Consider the following 19664-nt stretch of genomic DNA (forward strand, 5'->3'; position numbering starts at 1 on the left):
GGATGTCCCTGTGGACAGAACAAATGGGTGAACATTCCATCCCAAACATCCATGTGCTTCGTGGACTCATCAAGGTTGGAAGAGACCTTCAGGATCATCCAGTACCATCATCATCACACCAAACCATGTCCCAAGGGCCACATCCACACTGTTCCTGACCACTCCCAGACAGTGACTCCAAACCTCCCTGGGCAGCTCATCCCAAGGCCTGACCACTCTTCCAGAGAGTGATTTTCTGATCACTATTCTGAATGTCCCCTGGTGCACCTCCAGACCATTTCCTTCAGCCCTTCCCTTGGGCTGGGCAGTACAGAGCAAGCCCAGAGTTTTCTGGGGAGCCTGGCAGACCCTTCACAGCCCTGATCCCATTTCTCAGCTTGCTCAGTTCTCTTTCCATGTCCTTCTTAGCCACCCTTCCCAGCAATCAGGGTGAGCCACATTTTCAAGCCATGCCATGAATGTTCAGCCACAGCTACAGAAACTCAGGGCAGCTTCAGCATTCTCCTCCCTCAGAGCTGTGCTTCCCCAACCAAAAACATGCAGCACCAACTCCACAAGAAGGAAGAATTTTATTGTTTCCATGTGACAGGTTTCCCTGGGAATGACCAGGACAGCTGTCTAGACAGTCTCTCTCATGATTTTGGTGAGTTTCTGGATCTTGGACCTTGTTGACATGTCCACATACTTCTCCCCAATATTGACAATCATGCCACCAAGGATCGATGGATCAGTCTAAGGAAGGAACATGGAACAGAAAGTCAATTAGCAGAAGTTTGTTAGCATAAGATACAAGTTTTACATTAGCAAAAAAAATACAAAACTTTTCAAAGGGCCTTTTTTGAGATAACCTTGTGGTCACTGCATTCCAAAGTGAAGATTTTAGAAATTAAAACACCGTTATTGTCTACAAGAAAGCAGAGAACTATGTAACAAAGCAACTGGATTCAATAAAATCTTTTGTTTTTGTAAAACTCAAAGACACAGAAACCCTTAACATGAACATAGTGACATTTAATTGTAAGTCAAAAATTCACACCTTAGTCTCCAGCTTCAACACCTCTCCTTTAGCCAAGAACCCATTCAGAGCACTTTTCAGTTCACTGAGGTTGGCGTCATCCAAGGGCTGAAAAAAAACAAACATAAGAGAAGGAAAACAATACTCAAATGATATCATGAGAACCCAAATTTTCTCCTCAGGTCCCTTTGAAGAGACAGTTCCACCAAGAAGGCAGCATCCTGCAACAGGGATAACCCAAGGACAGCACAGAAGCAACAACGACTTTGTGCCCTCCTGATTTCATCAAACATTTTCCTGTTTGAAAGAAGAACAGGGACAGACCAGCCTGACTTTTGTCAGGGCTCACACACAGGAAGGAAAACCACGAGATGTTGAGCTGCAGTGTTGAATTTTCATTTTGGACCAGGAACTGCTGGATATCACCCTCCCTTTGCAGCAATTTGTTCAGCTTGGCAGAGGTGAGACATGTCTCACAGCAATACTTCAATCCCAGAGCACATGAAGTGGGCCAGGTTTGTGTTTCCTGCCTTGCCCCAGAGCTCCCCAGCCCACCTGAGCCGTGGTGACAGTGCACACCACCTCCCCTCGGAAGGCACTCATGATCTTCCCGAAGGCAGAGACGATGCCCGGGGTGTAACGCAGGCGGCCATTCTCAGCCAGCAGGTCTGCAAAACAGCCACACACCCCGGGGTTAAAGCACCCCAGAGGCACAGCCCAGTGGATGGCACTGCTGGGATGCTCTCCTGAAGCCCTGAGGTCACTCACTCATCAGGTTGACAGTGATTGGAGACATCTTTTCTCTTGCCAGGGCGTCGTTCACGGCTTTTTGTTTCACTGAGCTCTTGGTGTGAGGGTTCATCACCACACTGGACAGCTTGGGGTCCTTCAGGAGATTCTGAGGGGATACACAAGGACGTGATAAACAAAGGGATTTTCCTGGCATCACAAGGTCTACCTGGAGCAGTCAAGGCAGGCAACAGGGCATTCCTGGAATGAGAGCAAAGAGCTCTGGAGCTGATGGGAATCGAAATGGCAGCTCCAGCTGGAGAATCAGGGAATGGTTTGGGTTGGAAGGGACCTTAAAGACTAGATGTACCTAGTCTCACCTCCTGCCATGGCCAAGGACACATTCCAGTGTCCCAGGCTGCTCCAAGCCCCATCCAACCTGGCCTTGGACACTTCCAGGGGTGGAGCAGCCACAGCTGCCCTAACCACCCTGTGCCAGGACCTCTCCACCCTCCCAGGGAACAATTCCTTCCCAATATCCCATTTAAACAGCAGGGGCACAGGCAGGCAGTACAGGTGCCAGCAGACTGGGAGTCTCATAGGTGAGAGAAGCCCAACCCCTTCCCTACTGAGGAGCAGCAGGGACCCCCTGCTCCCAGCCCCAGGAGCAGGAACACCTTACCCATACTCGGGTCAGCTCCTTCTCCACCTGCTCCAGCTTATTCTGCTTGGTGGCTGCCGAGTAGAGGGCGGTGGCATAGCGACCTTCCAGCCCGTACACCTGGATGGGCGGCTGCGGAAGCAAGGGCGGGCACTGAGCGAGGGGACCCGGGCAGAGAGAGAGACCTCCCCGCACCGCCATCTGGGCCTTGAGCCCCTCACAACCCCCGCCCTCTCCCCCTGAGCAGCCTGGACACCCCCCTTCAGCGGCTTGGAGACCCTCCCGACCCCCTCAGAACACCCACTGCCCCCTAATCTTCACCAGCTTGGAGACCCCGCTCCCTCCCGTCCCTCTGACAACGCCCCTGCCCCTCACCTTGACCAGCTTGGACACCGGTCTCGCCGCCGTCGTACTCAGCTGCCGTACCTGGGGAGGAATAAGGGGGAGAATGGCGGGGTCGCTGCAGCCCTGAGGATCGGGAGGAAGGGGAACAGCGCTGTTCCCCCCCCCAAAGCCGCCCAGGCCCCGCTGCCCCCCAGTTTCACCTTCAAGACGAGCCCGGCTGCCGCCGCCATCTTTCCCGGCTGCCCCCAGGGTCACCGCGCACTGCGCAGGCGCGGCGGGAACACGCCCGCCCAGCGCCGTTACATGCCGCTCCTGCCGCGGGGCACGCTGGGAGTTGTAGTTCTGCGGGGCGGCGCCTTGGAGCCGCGCGCCCCCTGCCGGGCCATTGGAGCAGCGCAGCCCAGCCGATGTCCCTGTGCCACCAGTGTCCCTGTGCCACCGGCGTCACTGCGGTGTCACTATGTCCCCGGTATCCCTGTAGTGTCCCTGTGCCACCAGTGTCCCTGTGCCACCGGTGTCACTGCGGTGACACTATGTCCCCGGTATCCCTGTAGTGTCCCTGTGCCACCAGTGTCCCTGTGGGGTCGCTGTGGGGTCCCTGTGTCACTGTGCCACCAGTGTCCCTGTGGTTTCTCTGTGTCCTCAGTATCTCTGTGCCACCAGTGTCTCTGTGGCGTCCCTGTGCCCGGTGTCCCTGTGCCCACAGTATCCCCATGCCCATGGTGTCCCCGTGCTCCTCAGTGTCCCTGTCAGTGTCCCTGTGTCCAGTGTCCCTGTGCCCACAGTATCCCCATGCCCATGGTGTCCCCGTGCCCCTCAGTGTCCCTGTCAGTGTCCCTGTGCCCAGTGTCCCTGTGCCCACAGTATCCCCATGCCCATGGTGTCCCCGTGCTCCTCAGTGTCCCTGTCAGTGTCCCTGTGTACCCGGTGTCCTTGTGCCTCAGTGTCGCTGTCACTGTCCCTATCCCCCTAGTGTCCCTGTCCCCAGGGTGCCCTCAGTGTCCCTGTGCCCTCCATGCACTTCTCAGCCTGGGTATTTCCCACAGGATCAGCTCTTCAGGATCAGGCTGCTCCTGTGTGGGTCCCTTTTCCCATGGGATTCCAAATCCTCCCAGCAAACCCACTCCAGTGTGGGCCCCTCAGATCCCTGCCAGGAGCTGCTCCAGCCTGGAATTCCCATGGGATCACACCTTGGTTTGTGCATCCCCTGCTCCAGCGTGGGCTCCTCCAGGGACTGCTGGGGGATTTCAGATCTTCTGTGGATCTCCAGGGCTGCAGGTGCATCTCAGCTCCTCCGTGGATGTCCAGGGCTGCAGGTGCATCTCTGCTCCTCCATGGATTTCCAGGAGCTGTGAGTGGATCTCTGCTCCTCCATGGATTTCCAGGAGCTGCAGGAGGATCTCTGCTCCTCCATGGATTTCCAGGAGCTGCAGGTGGATCTCTGGTCCTCCATGGATTTCCAGGAGCTGTGAGTGGATCTCGGCTCCTCCATGGATTTCCAGGAGCTGCAGGTGGATCTCTGCTCCTCCATGGATCTCCAGGAATTACAGGTGGATCTCAGTTCCTCCATGGATCTCCAGGAATTACAGCTGGATCTCAGCTCCTCCATGTATTTCTAGGAGCTGCAGGTGGATCTCTGCTCCTCCAGGGTACAGGTGGATCTCTGCTCCTCCATGGATCTCCAGGAATTACAGCTGGATCTCGGCTCCTCCATGGATTTCCAGGAGCTGCAGGTGGATCTCAGCTCCTCCAGGGATTACAGGTGGATCTCAGCTCCTCCATGGATCTCCACGGGCTGGAAGTGGATCTCAGCTCCAACATGGATTTCCAGGGCTTGCAGGTGGATCTCAGCCTCTTCCAGGAGCTGCAGGGAGATTTCAGCTCCTCCATGGATGGATGGATGGATGATGGATGGATGATGGATGGATGGATGGATGATGGATGGATGGATGGATGGATGATGGATGGATGGATGATGGATGGATGGATGGATGGATGATGGATGGATGATGGATGGATGATGGATGATGGATGGATGATGGATGGATGATGGATGGATGGATGATGGATGGATGGATGGATGGATGGATGGATGATGGATGGATGATGGATGGATGGATGATGGATGATGGATGATGGATGGATGATGGATGGATGATGGATGGATGATAGATGATGGATGATAGATTCTGGTTGATGGATGATGGATGATAGATGATGGATGACGGATGGCTGGCTGGCTGCAGGACATTTTCAGGATCCCAACACTAGGTGCCGCTCTCGCTGCAGCGTTCCGAGCGCTGGGATCATTCCAGGACGTCAGGACAGTGAGTGAGGCTGAGCGTCCCACCGGGAATGAGGCAGTGGCTCCAACAGGATTTTTTTAAATTTTGGTTGTCGGAATTTATTGGACACTGGGGCTGGAGCAGCCTGGGACAGTGGGAGGTGTCCCTGCCATGCAGGGGTGGCTCTGGGTGGGATTTAAAGTCCCTCCAAACGCTGCCCTGATGCTTTAGAATAACTTTAATAATTACACTATTGAGGAAAGCATTTCTAAAAATCAGATTTGGCTTTTTTTTTTTTTTTTTTTTTTTTTTTTTTTTTTGGTGATAATGTGCCTGCACTGAAATTCTCAAGTAGATTTATTTGAAATGTAGTTCCATATCCCAAATTATTTTCTTGTTATTCCAGAACACTCTCTGATCTTGCAGGATTTTAATAGACAGAAAATCTGGCTTTTTGAGGCCAGTGAAGTCATTGAGTGCTGAGGGCACTTTACTGAGCTGGGGGATGGGTCAAAGCCTGATCCTGCTTTCAAGAACTAAAATCAGAGCATCTTTCAAAAGTTAATTTTGGACAAATAACATCCCCCAGATGATGAACAGTTTGTACCTCGATGCCTTACACAGGAAGGAAAATTTAAACCTGAATAAAACCTGTCCTTGTGTTTGGATATCTGTCACAAAAATGGACTCCTGCATTGTCATAGATGGGAGGTTTTAGGAGTTTTTTCTTCCTGCAAAGCAATTAAATTCCCCATATTGCCCCTTTGACATTTCCCTGTGTCCCTGGTTCCAGTTTGGTCACTTAATGAGCACTTGAACATCTGTAAGGTCAGGAGAAACACCTGGAAGAACAATCCCTTGTGGGTCTGCCCCTTTAGTGCTTGTAGGGTTGTGACCTTAAAGTGCTCCTTTTAGTCATGTGGGGATAGAAAAAAAACATCGCTTTTTTTGTCACCTGCTGAGTCAGACCACAACTAAAACCATGCAAAGTTTTATTTTATTTTCCTTTCTCTGAGAAACCTCCAGAAAGAAGGTGACAGTTCTCAGGGCCCTGCTTCAGGAGGTGCCCTAAAAACTGGAGCAAGGCTTGTCCAACCCCACAAACAACTCATGGCACAGAGAGATGGAAAGAGGAGGTTTTTAACAGCCCACCTGAGATTTTCACAGCTGGGCACCCATGAGTCCCACAGGGGCCAGGGTGTAGCTGGAAACAATTTCCTGAGCAGTTCCTCTGCAAAAAAAAAAAAAACTTCTGGTGTTTACCAGTAGTGCAGGAGTACAACACCCAAAATCCTCCATCCTGTCCCATACCTATTACCATATTCTAAAAACCTCAGTTTTAAAACCCTTCACTGTGTGAAATCACACATTTTTATTTTAACTACACACCTGTGATTTAACTCCTTCACTCAAATTTGGAAGTTTTCTCCCTGGCCTCAGGTCCAAAGCAGAGTTCTCCAGGGGGTCAGTGCCAGAAAGCACAGAAAGCTCAGAAATCCCAAGTTTCTGGGATCCAACAAGTTTTCCTCTCTTGGAGCTCCAGTTCATCCCTGAGAACCTGCCCCCAAAAAGTCAGGGCTGAACTCACCCCCACCACAACCATGGGCTTGTTGCTGCAGCTGCTGGAGGGGTTGGTGGGGATTTTTTGGGTTTTTCCCTCTTTGCCAAGGGTTCCAGAGGCACAGCTGGTGCTGGATCCAGTCCAGGTGGGTGTTTTCCCCATCTCTGCTCCCAGTTCTGCTTGGGCAGGTAAATCAAGAACTCCCTGGGGATGGATCCTGTGCCCACCCTCCAAAATCTCCCTGCCCAGCCACGACCTGACTCATTTTCCCATTAAAAAAGCATTTTTTACTCAGTGGCAGGGGACAGAAAACCTCTTTTCTTCCCCCTCCAAACCGGAAAGAATGATTGAAAACCCACAAAAATGGTTAGGGGAATTCCAAACTGGGGCAAAGTTAGAGTTGGGTGACTGAACTCTCTGCCCTCAGCATCACAACACTCCTCTAAAAGCCCTTGATCTGCAAAATCAAGCACCTAAAACCACATTTTCCTGCCCTAAAAGGGAGGTTTCAGGTTAGTGTTGTTTTATAGGAAAAAGATTAATCATTATTTTTTTGTGATGCTTCCGGGGAGCTCGTAGTGGTTGCATTTATTTTCCATGTACCCGTTGAAAAAGGGGGAGAAACCCATAACCAGGTGCTTGTAGACTTAAAAAATAATCTAAATTCTTTTAAGATGCTGTAGAACACCTGAAAAAAAATTAATTTAAGGGTGAGCTGTCTGGGGGAATAAACACTGACTGCAAATCTTTAACTAGGAAAGGTGATGTGAGTCCACTTGGATTGTCTCGGAGATGATTTGATTTATTTATTTGTCTTATGAGGTTGGCTGTGAAATATCAAAGGTAAAAAGAACTGTTTTGGGAAACTGGGAATAACAGACATGGGGTAGGTGGTACCAAGAGATCTCTCACCTTGGCAGGGGAGCAGTCAGAACGTGGCCCTGAGGCTCAGGAGATTTGGGATCTATTTTCAGCTCTGCTCTGGACCTGCTGATTGGCTTCTAATTATTCTGCACCTCAGTTCCCCCATCTGCAAAAAAAAAAAAAAAAGCAAGATACCAGCATCCTTTATAAATAGCTCTCAATTCTGTTGATGAAACACAGTTTATTCATAGCAGTGGTACCTTCTCACACACGCTATGGGGGGAAAAAATCATTGTAAATTCAGAAATGTCACTCAAATTATGGAAATGTGCAAGTGGCTCTGGAGGAAATAAAGCAGATGAGGAGCAGCAGGCCTGGTTAGACATTAGGGCTCCAGTTTGTTCATTGCCACAAGAGGGAAGCCAACACTAATAAAATAACTTTATTGGTGCATTAACCAGGTTACTGTGGAGGGGTTTACCCATTTCAGGGCTGTTGTTTGTCCTCTTTCCTCATAGCAAACTTGCACTTGCTCATATGTCAAAACCCAGAGAACATTATTGCACATTCCCTTTGGTCAATGTCCTGTGAAATGAAGTTCAGGGATTTATTTGCCTGTTTGAATGGCAAATCCATCAACCTGAAACAGAGAGTTGGGATGAAACTGAGCCAGTTGCTCTTGTAGTGAATTTTAGAAAAGGCCTCATACAAATAAGGAGAAGTTTGGTGGAAGTGGGGCTTGAAAAAATGAAGATGGTGCTTCCCCTCATTTGGGTGAGCATGAGAAATTAAAGACTAACCACAGACAGAGGTATTTTTAGGAGTTTTTACCCCACAGCAATGACTAATTAATTCAGGACATCTTCTGACTCTTGTTCACAATGTGTGTGAGCATCCTCTCTGTGGCTTCATCTGTCATGGCAAAGCTGCTCCCACTGAGTGCTGCAGACCGTGGGATCTGCAGGTTTGGGGGTTGGTGGGGCAGGGAGGAACCTGTGCAAGGCCCCCTTGATGGCATCACCCTGCTGGGCCAGGATTTGCTGTTACATCCCTGACAAGTTGGGAAAGGGCTGGGAAAGTGCTGGAAGCAGTGCTTGGGCAAAGAGGGGCTCTTCAAAGAGTTCCTGAGAAACTGAACAACAAATTCCTTTGGTGGATCTTTTCCTGGCTGTCCTGTGGAGCACTGTAGAATAGGAGTATTTGAGAACTGCTGTTCAGGATTCTGTAGAGCACTGGAACATTTTTTTCCCTCCCAGAGTGGTCAGGATTGGGATGAGCTGCCCAGGGAGGTTTGCAGTCACTGTCTGGGGGAGTGCTCAGGACAGGCTGGATGTGGCCTTGGGGACAGGCTTGGGGTGATGCTGGTGGCACTGGGGGATCCTGAGGGGCTCTCCCAGCCTTGATCCTGGGATTGCTGGCATAGGGCTCAGAGCTCATAATTCCTGGTGTTTGGAAGTCAGGATTTTTGAGGAATGGCAGAAAAGGGAAGCCAAAGCAGTGCAGAAAATCAGCTCTGCTGAGGTTTGCTGCGAAGAGCCTGAGGGTTCTCCCTGCAAGTGCAGAGAGGGAATCAGGGCAAGGTTGGGAAAGTCACAGACGGGGATTGCAGTCCCCAAAGGACATTTGCATAACAAGCTGCTTTGTTAATTCTTTTTTAATATCCTTTAGGAACATTTTGGGTGTTTTGTTCTCCTCCCCTTCACAACAGGCAGATCTTAAACTGCTGCTGGGTTTAGAGGCTGAAAAGGGGAAACAGCCAGAAATATTCCCATGGCCCAGGTGGGCAGACCCCTCTCACTCAGTGCTCAGGAATTCCCACACTCCCATCCCTTCTCCTTCTCCTGTGATGCTGTTTCAGGCCCCAGTCCTCGTGGGTCTGGGCATGTGTTTAACTCTGAGGCCATGAGCAGTCACACTGAGGAGATTCACATGACTAAAATCATGCCCTTGCATAGGGATTTCCTGAATGAAGGGCACAAAAAGGGCCAGGTTAAAAATAATGCCTGGGTTTTGTCCCTGCTGCAATGCCTTTGACACCAGTGGAATTGTACAGGGCTGAACAGGATCCAGCTCCCTCACCTGCCAGTTTCCATTGCTGTGTTTATGGGGGGATAAAAGTCAAGCCTGTGCTTGGCTGGGGTGAGTTCAGATTCCTTTGTGTCCTTCAGGGCAGGATTCTGCCCGTGGAGCTTCAGCAGAGCTGTGCTCCCCATGTCCCCATTGCCCAGACACGGCCACAGGGGTGGCAGGGTGACAAACAGAGCAGGTCTGGCCTGTCCTGCCCCTTCCCTGCTCCTGTCCAGGGCTGGGACATCTGTGCCCCTCTTGTCTTGGGCTCTTGGCTGCTTCTCTTTGTGTCCTGCACCAGCCCTGCTCCGTATCCAACAGCTGGGAGGTGAACACTGAAATAAAAATGTTATAAGGTGGTGAAGAAATCTCTCTTAAGGATGTTTCTCCCTCTTTTCTGTGGTGCTTTTTGGGAGTCCTGTGCCACAGTGAAGGTCTGGGATTTGAGTGAAGCCAAGCTCACGCTTAGTGTGTGCCACACCTGCTCCTGGGAATCCCCAGACCCCAAAATTGGGGAGTGGGGAGAGCGAGGGGCAGAAAACCCACCCCAAAGCACAACCCTGGATAAACAACCTGGCTCACCCAGGGCTCCCGAGGGATCTCTGACAGGCTCTATCTTTAGTTGGAGAGTGAGTCACATCATTGTGATGTGACTTTACGGTTTGTTGGAGGGATGAGCCAGGCCATGGGACCGCGAGCGACATCATCATGGGATGGAGCTGTAAAATTCCACTGCTCCCTCCCCTCCCGACCGGCTCGGGGGAGCGGCCGGCAGCAGGAGGGGAGGGGGATGCGGGGTGGGCAGGCATCGGGGGGCACCCCCGGCTCGGGGAGGGGAGCACGGCTGGGACAGGGCACGGCTGGGGGTGACAGGCACGGCTGGGGTGACAGGCACGGCTCGGGGTGACAGTCGCGGCTGTGCCACCCCAGCGCCGCCACAGCGCCGGCTCCGCGCCGGTGATGCTGCGTTGCTAAGAGACACGGGCAGGGAGAGATGGTCCAAACACACAGACACGGGCAGGGAGAGATGGTCCAAACACACAGACACGGGCAGGGAGAGATGGTCCAAACACAGAGACACGGGCAGGCAGGGATGGTCCAAACACACAGCCTAAGAGATATGGGCAGGCAGGGATGGTCCAGGAGCCACAACCTGACATGGGCAGGCAGGGATGGTCCAAACACAGCCGGACATGGGCAGGCAGGGATGGTCCTGCACACACATTCCAAGGATATGGGCAGGCAGGGATGGTCCTGCACACACATTCCAAGGATATGGGCAGGCAGGGATGCTCCAGCACATAGCCCGGGCAGGCAGGGATGGTCCAGCACACACAGCCCGGGCTGCTGGAGCCACTCTTGGCCCCTTCTGCACGAAAATATTAATTTTCTGCTCGCTGGCACTGCGGAGAGAGGGATGCTGCCTCGGCGGGTGGGGTGGGAGTCGTGGGCAGCCCCCGGGTGTGGCCACTGTGGGCGTGATTCCCGGGATACAAACCCTGCATGCCCCAGGTGCTGGGCTGAAAGGTGGATAAACAACCTGGGAGGTGGCAGGCAGAATAATCCTGCAGCACAGAGCCCCCACGTGCTGTTCTTTCACGGATTCATGGAATCACTGAGGTTGGAAAAGCCCATTTTGTCACTGAGTGCCACATCCAGCCCTTCCTTGGGCACCTCCAGGGATGGGCCCCCCAAACCTCCCTGGGCAGCCCCTGCCAAGTGAAATCCTGCTGTGAGTCCCACGTGTTCGTGCCCACAAACCCCACAGGCACTGACTGGACATTCTGGGACAGTTGTGAGGCCTCAGCACCCCAGATCATTGGAAGATCCCATCCCAAACCAGCGGCGATTGTCCAGCCTGACGCGTGTGGTTTTGGCAAAGTCTCCCTGCAGAGCCCCCTCCTCGAAGTGATTCCACCAGCAGCTGCTGCACACAGAAAGAGAAACCCAGCCCCATTCTGGAAGAAGCTGAGGGGTTGTTCTAGAAGGCAAAGAGGTCCCCAGGGCCACGGAGAAGGTGGCACCTGCAGCGCCCTGCCCCTCTGCAAAGGCTCTGCCCAGGCTTTGAGCACAGCTGAAACCCCCACAGCTGAAACGTTCTTTTGTTTTTTTATTTTTTTTTTTGGGCAGATCATGGCTGGCAGCAGGTGGTGAGAGGGGAGGGATGCAGAGGAGCTGATAAAAGGCAGCAGGCAGCTCCTGGCACGTGAGCCTGGCTGGGTTTTTCCGCTGCGCAGCGTCGGCCGCGCTCGGGGCGTGAGCCAAGCAGGGAGGGAGCGAGGGAGGAAAACCACACTGGCAGCATCCACAACGGTCTGGGGACAGAGATCAACAGCTGCCCTGCCCTTGGCTTGCACTTGAAGACACCCCAGCAGCAGCCAGAGCAGGGGCTTGTTCTGACAAATGTTTGGCGAGCAGCGGTTTGGCTGCGCTGAGCCCATCCTGCACCCTCCTGCTCGGGGTGGAACCAGGTAAAGCAGGTCTGGGATAACCTCCTGGTTTAGGGATGGACTGCAATGAAAGGGAGCAGGAGAGATTCTGGAGGAGCTGAGCTGCTGCAGTTGGAGGCAGCTCGGTGGCGTTTGGCCAAGAGCAGAACAAAGGCAGCCACAGAACTTCCATTTTTCACCAAACTGCAGCAGACTGAGGCAGGTTTGGCACTGGAGGCCCAGCCCCTCCTGCAGGCTCTTCGATTTTTGTTTGTACAAAAGGCAAATTTAATAATTTAATCGTAGGGGAAGATGCTCAGGATTTGCACTGAGTGCAGGAAATCCTGCTACAGCCACGTAAAATTCATCCTTCAGGCACAAGGACCAGCTGCAAGCCCTGTCAGGTGATATTAAAAAAAAATAATAATCTGTCTTTTAAAATGTTTTTTACCACCTTGAACAAGATATTTCTTCAACAAAACACTTTGACAAAAAGCAGCAACAGGAAAGCACGAGGGGTAGGGAAAACGTGCAGAATTTCACTGAGAGTTTGCAAATCTTTCTGTCACTTCATGAAGGACAGAGCTGTGAGTGTGGGGAGGTCCTGGAATTGATTATCCAGGGAAATTTTGGACTCCCCATCCCTGGAATTGCCCGAGGCCAGGTTGGACAGGGCTTGGAGCAGCCTGGGACAGTGGAAGGTGCCCCTGCCATGGTTGGATTGAGATGAGTTTTTAGCTCCCCCCCAGCCCAAACCTTGTGTAGTTCCCTGGTTAATACAAATGATGACTTCTCCCAGCTCCTCCTGAGAGCTGAGAGTCACCACAGTGAAATTTGGAGGATAAATTTCTCCTTTACCCCCAAAAGGTGCCAAACTGGGCACAGAAAGGAGAGCAGTGTTCAGCTGGGCAGAATAAAAAAAGAAACACGATAATCTCTAATGAAATTGGAAATAAAAAACAGCCCGAGAGTATTTTCTCCCTGAGTTTCATGGTAAATACCACCCAGTTTTGGGTATCATTAATATCTGATTATTATGGCTCCTCTTCAGCAGTAGCCCCACCTGCTTTTGTCTCTGTTTCACGGGCACGTCCCAGCAATTTGCCAGCTGGAGGTTGTGCTCAGAGCTGGAAATAACTGTATCATCATTTCATTAGCACCTGGCTGGGGAAGAGGATCCATTAATCTGGCTCTGGAGGCACCTACTGTGAGAAATGAGGGAGGAGGCCCACTGCAAACCCTCCTGTAGTGAAAGGGAAGCTGCAATTATTTCTTGAAATTTTTCTACTTCCTCAAACAGATCACCACTTTTTTTTTTCTTTCTCTTTTTTTTTTTTTCTTTTTTTTTTTTTTTTTTTTCTTTATCCTATTTATTTGCAAGAAGTGAGGTTTGATTATTTGTTTTGTGCTACAAAAGATGTCACAGCCTCCTTTTTGCTCCAAGTGACTCAGGGTCAATGTAATCTAAAGAACAACACCAACAGAACAAATTTATCACAGATAAATCCCCAGGGACTGAATCCACCACTGGTCTCCCTCGAAAATTACTTTGCATGTTTCCCTTTCCTTTGTACCCAGCCTGGGTGGATAAGGAAAAAGTCAGCTTGTCCTTTAGCTCAGCTGCTGAGGCCTGGATGTGGGAGGTGTTCTTGGATAAAGCAATTTCTGTGCTGGGAATAACAGGAGCTGATCATTCAGAGGCACTAAAAACTCTTCTTCAACCTCTTTGGACCATCAGCATCATCTCCTCAGACCTCCTGCAACACTCAGGTCCTCAAATCCAAATTTCCCTCCTCACCCTCTGAGAAGAGTTTGAGCTCTAAACCAGGCTGTGATCATCTGCTTTTTATGTTCATTTTAAACCTGTTCCTTGGATTTTGCCTTTGGGTTTGCTGGTGTGGAGTAGCCAGGCCCAGGTTTGCTTACAAGGACACCCACAAAGATTTATTTTAAATATTGCCAGAAGCAGGCTCGCATTTATAAATTTTATTAATATATTTATTTAATAGATTTAGAATCACTGAAAGGTTTGGGTTGTAGGGACTTTAAAGACCCCCTAATTCCATCCCCCTGCCGTGGGTAGGGATGGCATTCACAGATCAGCTTGCTCATTTATTGTTATTTATATTTACTTTGGATTCTGCTGAAACATGCATTTATGCCTATATTTCAAACTGCAGTGAATTGAGAAATGAACCAAAAAATAAGTTCGTTTTTGTGGTGTTTTAATCTTTGTTTATCTGAAGGAAAACTCCCCCTAAGCAGAGAAGAAAAAGAAATCAGGATTTTTTTTTTTTTCTTTTTAGTAGATATAGACATTTCAAGATGTTTTCCCTTCTTTTAAATGAGGGGAAAATGAAAACAAAAATAGTATAACTCCTTCCTTTATCCAGTCATTTTTAATAGCAGAGCCCTAAAATCTGGTTTGGAAGAGGGAAGATGCATTACAGAAATATCTCAGCAGGCATTTTTCTGCCCTGATCCTGGCCCAGTGACAGGAACACCCTCCTGAATATTTTTCCAGCACACACAAGGCTGCTGATGGCTGGTTTAGAGACCCTGGGCCAATTTTTGTTTGTCCCTTGCAGTCGTGTCCGTGTTGGAGCCACCTGAGAGAACCAAACCAGGAGAGAAGAACACGGTGGGAAATTCAGGGATGGAGCAACAGCCAGGGAAACGTCCCTGCCTGAGGCTGGTGCTGCTCAGGGCTGCCACAGGAGCCCCAGGCTGGCCAGAAATCTGTTGCTGCAGCTTGGGCAGTAACAGGAGCCAGGTTTTGATGTTGCCCTTGTTGTGCAGGGTGATGCTGGCTCAGGTGTCACCTGAGCCCAGGAAAGTGATGCCAAGGTGTCACTGTGCTCCCAGGGACTCCTCTGCCCTGCAAACGAGGTTTTTCTCCTGTTCTGGGCTTGAAAAAAGGCAGTTTCACCCTGGGCTTGTGTGGTGAGGTGGCCCCAAAGATCCCAGGGAATTCTGATCCATTGGAGCTCCAGAATTGGAGAAGGGCTCGAGGAATTAATCCATGGCTTAATTCACACAGGAGTTGTTGTCTTGCAACTCTCTTCACTGTGCTGGTGTTTGAGGACAGAAGGACAAAATTTCCCACTCCTTGCCCAGGATCCTGTCACACAAACAAACTAAAATTTGTTCTGACTTCTTGTCACAGCCTCCCCTGGATGAGCTTTGGGGTCCTGTTTGCTAAATTCACCCAAATTCCTGAAAATTCTGCCTGAGGCTGGAGGGATCCTCTGCACCTCCCTGGCACAGAATCCCCAAATCCAGGGGCTGGAAAATCCCTCCCAGCCCCTGCAGTGCCAGCTGTGCCTTGTCCCCACCTTGTCACCCTGAGTGCCACCTCCAGGTGCCACCTGCAGGGATGGGGACCCCAAACCTCCCTGGGCAGTTCCAGCCCCTGAGCTCCCTTTCCATGGGGAAATTCCTCCCAAGCTCCTTCCTCTCAGCTCTTTCCATCTTCTCCCACAGCTTCTGTTTGTATTTGATTAATCTTTTCAGAGCATTCTCATTCGATTTATCTTAAAAAACATCTTTCCGACCACTCTAGTGGTATGGAACAACAAAAACAACAACAAAAAAAAATTTAAAAAAATTAATATTTATGAGTTGCATCTTTTAATTCAACCAACAGTTCTGAGGAACAAGTCACAGGAAACGGGGTTGGGAAAATCTCTTTGCTCATCAGCCCCTGTCAGTGCTGAGCTGCTTCTCCACGGGATATTGTCAGATGCTTTTTCCAGCTGAAGTTGGACTGGCCAGATGAAACATTCCCATGTGGGTTCCTGTTGGGGGAGGTGGGTACTGCAAGAAATGCTGAGGATCCCCCCCTCCCTGAGCTCTGCTGCCTTGTGGGAAGGTGCCAGCAAAGGAAAAGCAACACAGAGCACTTAAAAATCACTGGCCAGAGGTTTGGAATAACAGCTGATGGGAAGGAGAAGGATAAAGACCCCATTTGTGGGTGACATTTTTCCAGTCTTTAAATTTAAACAGAGCTAATTTAGAAAGTTCTAGAATGGCCATATCTGTTTCCAGGGGACAAAAAAAAAAAAAAAAAAAAAAAAAAAAAAAAAAAAAGGCAGCCTGGATTTCTCAATCAGCTCAAATGTCCCTGGCCATATGTATTGGCATTGGGACTCCTCTTTCCACACAAAACTAACCCTGGGATTAGGAACACCAGTAATTATTTGCTCAAAGTGAAGTCTAGAAATAAACCTCATCAGGATCCAATTCTTGTTAAATATTTTGTGGTGCTGCTGGACAGAAGGAAGACATTTCAGATTTGTAGTTATAATTAACTATTAGGAGGGAGAAAATGCTCCCAAAGTTTCCTTCTCTTTTTTTCTTGGTTGTCAGGGACTTTTGTGTGGGCAAATTCTACAGCTGGAGAACTGAGGAAAATATTGGAAGAGTGATGGGAGTTAAAAAAATGGAATTGTTCAAGAGCTAATTAGGTGCTAATTGATATATAGGGAAACAGGAAACGCTGGCTGCTAACACAGGTCACAACAGGGAAATCCAGGTTAGACTTTTTGAGATTTAAACAGGATTTTAAGAGAATCTCTTTATTTGCAACAGAATTAGGAGAGTTAAAATCTGTCCCTGAAGCTGTTTAATGGAAGTGAGTGCACTGGCATGGGGATGGAATCACCACAGCAGGATCCAAGGGCAGTTTTCAAGGGGTACAAAGTGGAAAACAGAGGTTGGAGTGAGCCAGGGTGGCAGAGTCTGCAGTGCCTGATTGTAGAATTTGGATTTTGGCAGAATGTTACACTGTTTGATGGGGTTTTTCTGTTTATTCTGAAGAGAGCTACATATATCTATATCTATCTATATCTATCTATATCTATCTATATCTATATCTATATCTATATCTATATCTATATCTATATCTATATCTATATCTATATCTATATCATCTATATCTACATCTACATCTACATCTACATCTACATCTACATCTACATCTACATCTATATCCATCTATATAGATATATCTATATCTGTCTATATCTATATATCAATATTGATGTATCTCTATCTATAGCTAAACTATGTCTTTGTAACTATCTCTCTATATCTATATATCCATATTTATATCTATGTGTATATATATCTGTATTTTTATATCTCTCTATATATCTATATCTATATTGATATATCTGTATCTATATCTCTATATCTTTATATCTCTATATCTCTATCTCTATCTATATCTATATCTACATCTCTATCTATATCTACATCTATATCTATATCTATATCTATATATTTGTCTCTATGTATCTATATCTATATCTATATCTATATCTATATCTATATCTATATCTATATCTATCTATATCTATATCTGTATCTATATCCATCTATATAGATATATCTATGTCTGTCTATATCTATATATTGATGTATCTAAATATTGATGTATCTCTATAGCTAAACTATGTATTTTTAACTATCTCTCTATATTCATATATCCATATTTATATCTATAAGTATACATATCTGTATTTTTATATCTCTCTGTATATCCATATCTATATTGATCTATCTGTATCTATCTCTTTATATCTCTATATCTCTATATCTCTATCTCTCTATATATCTATATATCTATATATCTATATATCTATATATCTATATATCTATATATCTATCTATATATCTATATATTCATATATCCATATATGCATGTCCATATCTATATCTATAATCTATATATCTATATTTGTCTATGTATCAACATCTGTATCTATAATTATATATCATAGTATCTATAGCTAATCTATATTCTCTATAGCTCTATATATGTATATATTTATATATCCATATTTATATCTATGTATCTATATACCTGTATCTATAACTATATCTCTATATCTCTATATCTCTATATCTCTATATCTCTATATCTCTATATCTCTATATCTCATCTCTATATCTCTATATCTACATCTATAACTATATAATATATATCTGTATCTCTCTGTATATCTATGTATCTATATCTATATCTATATCTATGTATCTATATCTATATCTATATCTATATCTATATCTATATCTAATCTATATCTCTCTGTATCTCTATATTTATATCCTTATCTATATCCATATAATCTCTGCCCAGACCCTCTGCAGTCTGTCCCCACCGCAGCAGCAGTCTGTGTGCAGGGATCTCTCTCCAGCTGTGCCCAGCTGTGGTTCCTGGCTTTCCACCCTTCCCCAGGTCAGCAGCTCCCCCGGCTCATCCCTGATCCCTGCCAACGCCTTCTCACCTCCTCTGTTCCCTGCTTTCCTGGAGGAGGATGGCAGAGACCTTTGGCGTTTCGGAATGGATGAGCCGCTTTGGATCACACAGAAATCACCGCTGCAATTTTACCCTTTTCTCGTGACGTGGCTGCTTCGCTCCTTTCCCTCTCTCACATTTCGTAACCTGCCCTTCACCAACGCCACGAGGAGCAGGATGGTCCCTTTTAGTTCCTCCTCCAAGGGCAGCAAATCGCAGCTGACTCAAACCTCTCTGCTCCTTGTCCTCTCTGAGAGCAGCTCTGACAATTGCTTAAATTATTCTGATTGTTACTTGCCCTACCCAGCTCTGCCACAGACACTTCTGGGAGGAAGAGGCTGGAGAAGCTGTGGGAATGAGCCCGGCTGGGAGAGCTGGGGTGCTCACCTGGAGAGGAGGAACTCCAGGAGAGCTGGAGAGGGGCTGGGGACAAGGATGGAGGGACAGGACACAGGGAATGGCTGCAGAGTAGGGTTTGATGGGATATTGGGAATTAGGAATTGTTCCCTGGGATGGAATTGCCAGAGCAGCTGTGGCTGCCCCTGCACCCCTGGAAGAAAAGCTCAGCTGCAGGAGTGAGAGAGGAGACAAGTGTTTGGTTTGATTAGAATTTATATTCCTGCTATTCCTGCTGGCTGTTCCAAGGCAATGACAGGAATTCACTTTCCCCTTCTGCTTCTCTGTTATCATTTTATCCCCTTACCAATCCATTGATCAGTTTGTTGCTGATTTTACAGCACAGCTCACAGGCATTCCCAGAGTTGTTTTCTGCAAATGAGTAAAACAAAGCTCAGGAACAAAGTTGTCACATGTTTTGGTTTGGTTTGGTTTTTTTTTTTTTTTTCTTTTAATCAAAAAATCTTGCCAGGCACCGATCAATGCTTATTTAAAAGGAGAATTGCTCCAGATTAAACAAGGAAAGAGACCAAACCACCAGGGTTTGCTTGTTTTGGACACTGCCCTTGCAGAGGTGTAGCTGGTGAGCATCCTGCCACTTTGATCAGTTGAACAGAGAAAACACAGAGCGAGCTCACAATTTATTCTGCCAGCTGCCCAGGCAATTATTTGAAGCTCCTTAGTTCACCTGACCTTTAAAACTTACTTTAACACACAATCACATCTGATCAAGTGGAGTGTTAAGGTTGTTGCTCTCAGAGCAAAACAGAGCCAGCCTGTTGTGCAAGCAGGATATCATTGTCCTGCAATTGCAAGAGAAGGTGACTTTAAAAAATCGAAGACTAAAGGTGATGTGGAATTAAATTGTGGTTTAGAGCCAAACAAACTGAGCCAAAATTGAGCCAAAGAAAAAGTGCTGACATTTGGCCAGGTCATGGTCCCTTAAACTCAGCTCTGGTTGCTCTGTGCTCGAGTCCTGAGAAAATCAAACCTGTAGAAAACCATGTGCAG

The 19664-nt window shown here is 48.0% G+C and overlaps 1 protein-coding gene across 1 annotated transcript; it reads right to left on the reverse strand.

Annotated features, from left to right (window-relative positions):
• Positions 1 to 550: 550 nt before the first annotated feature.
• ATP5PO (ATP synthase peripheral stalk subunit OSCP) lies at positions 551 to 3064 on the reverse strand. Its single transcript, XM_056484827.1, has 7 exons — positions 2951 to 3064; positions 2781 to 2831; positions 2427 to 2537; positions 1784 to 1913; positions 1571 to 1683; positions 1037 to 1123; positions 551 to 732 (listed from the first exon to the last, which is right to left on the reverse strand). Exons 1-7 carry the CDS (start codon positions 2978 to 2980, stop codon positions 619 to 621), a joined length of 636 nt encoding a protein of 211 aa, XP_056340802.1. The 5' UTR covers positions 2981 to 3064; the 3' UTR covers positions 551 to 618.
• Positions 3065 to 19664: the final 16600 nt, after the last annotated feature.

Source organism: Oenanthe melanoleuca, chromosome 1 (genome assembly GCF_029582105.1).
Source record: "Oenanthe melanoleuca isolate GR-GAL-2019-014 chromosome 1, OMel1.0, whole genome shotgun sequence".
NCBI lineage: Eukaryota > Metazoa > Chordata > Aves > Passeriformes > Muscicapidae > Oenanthe > Oenanthe melanoleuca.

Excerpts from the sequence above, each read along its gene's own strand:
- ATP5PO (XM_056484827.1), bottom strand. The coding sequence starts at position 2,980 with ATGGCGGCGGCAGCCGGGCTCGTCTTGAAG. Across the intron at positions 1,124-1,570 it reads GCACTGTCACCACGGCTCAG|CCCTTGGATGACGCCAACCT; the intron begins GTGGGCTGGGGA and ends GTTTTTTTTCAG. Across the intron at positions 733-1,036 it reads TGTTGAAGCTGGAGACTAAG|ACTGATCCATCGATCCTTGG; the intron begins GTGTGAATTTTT and ends TTCCTTCCTTAG.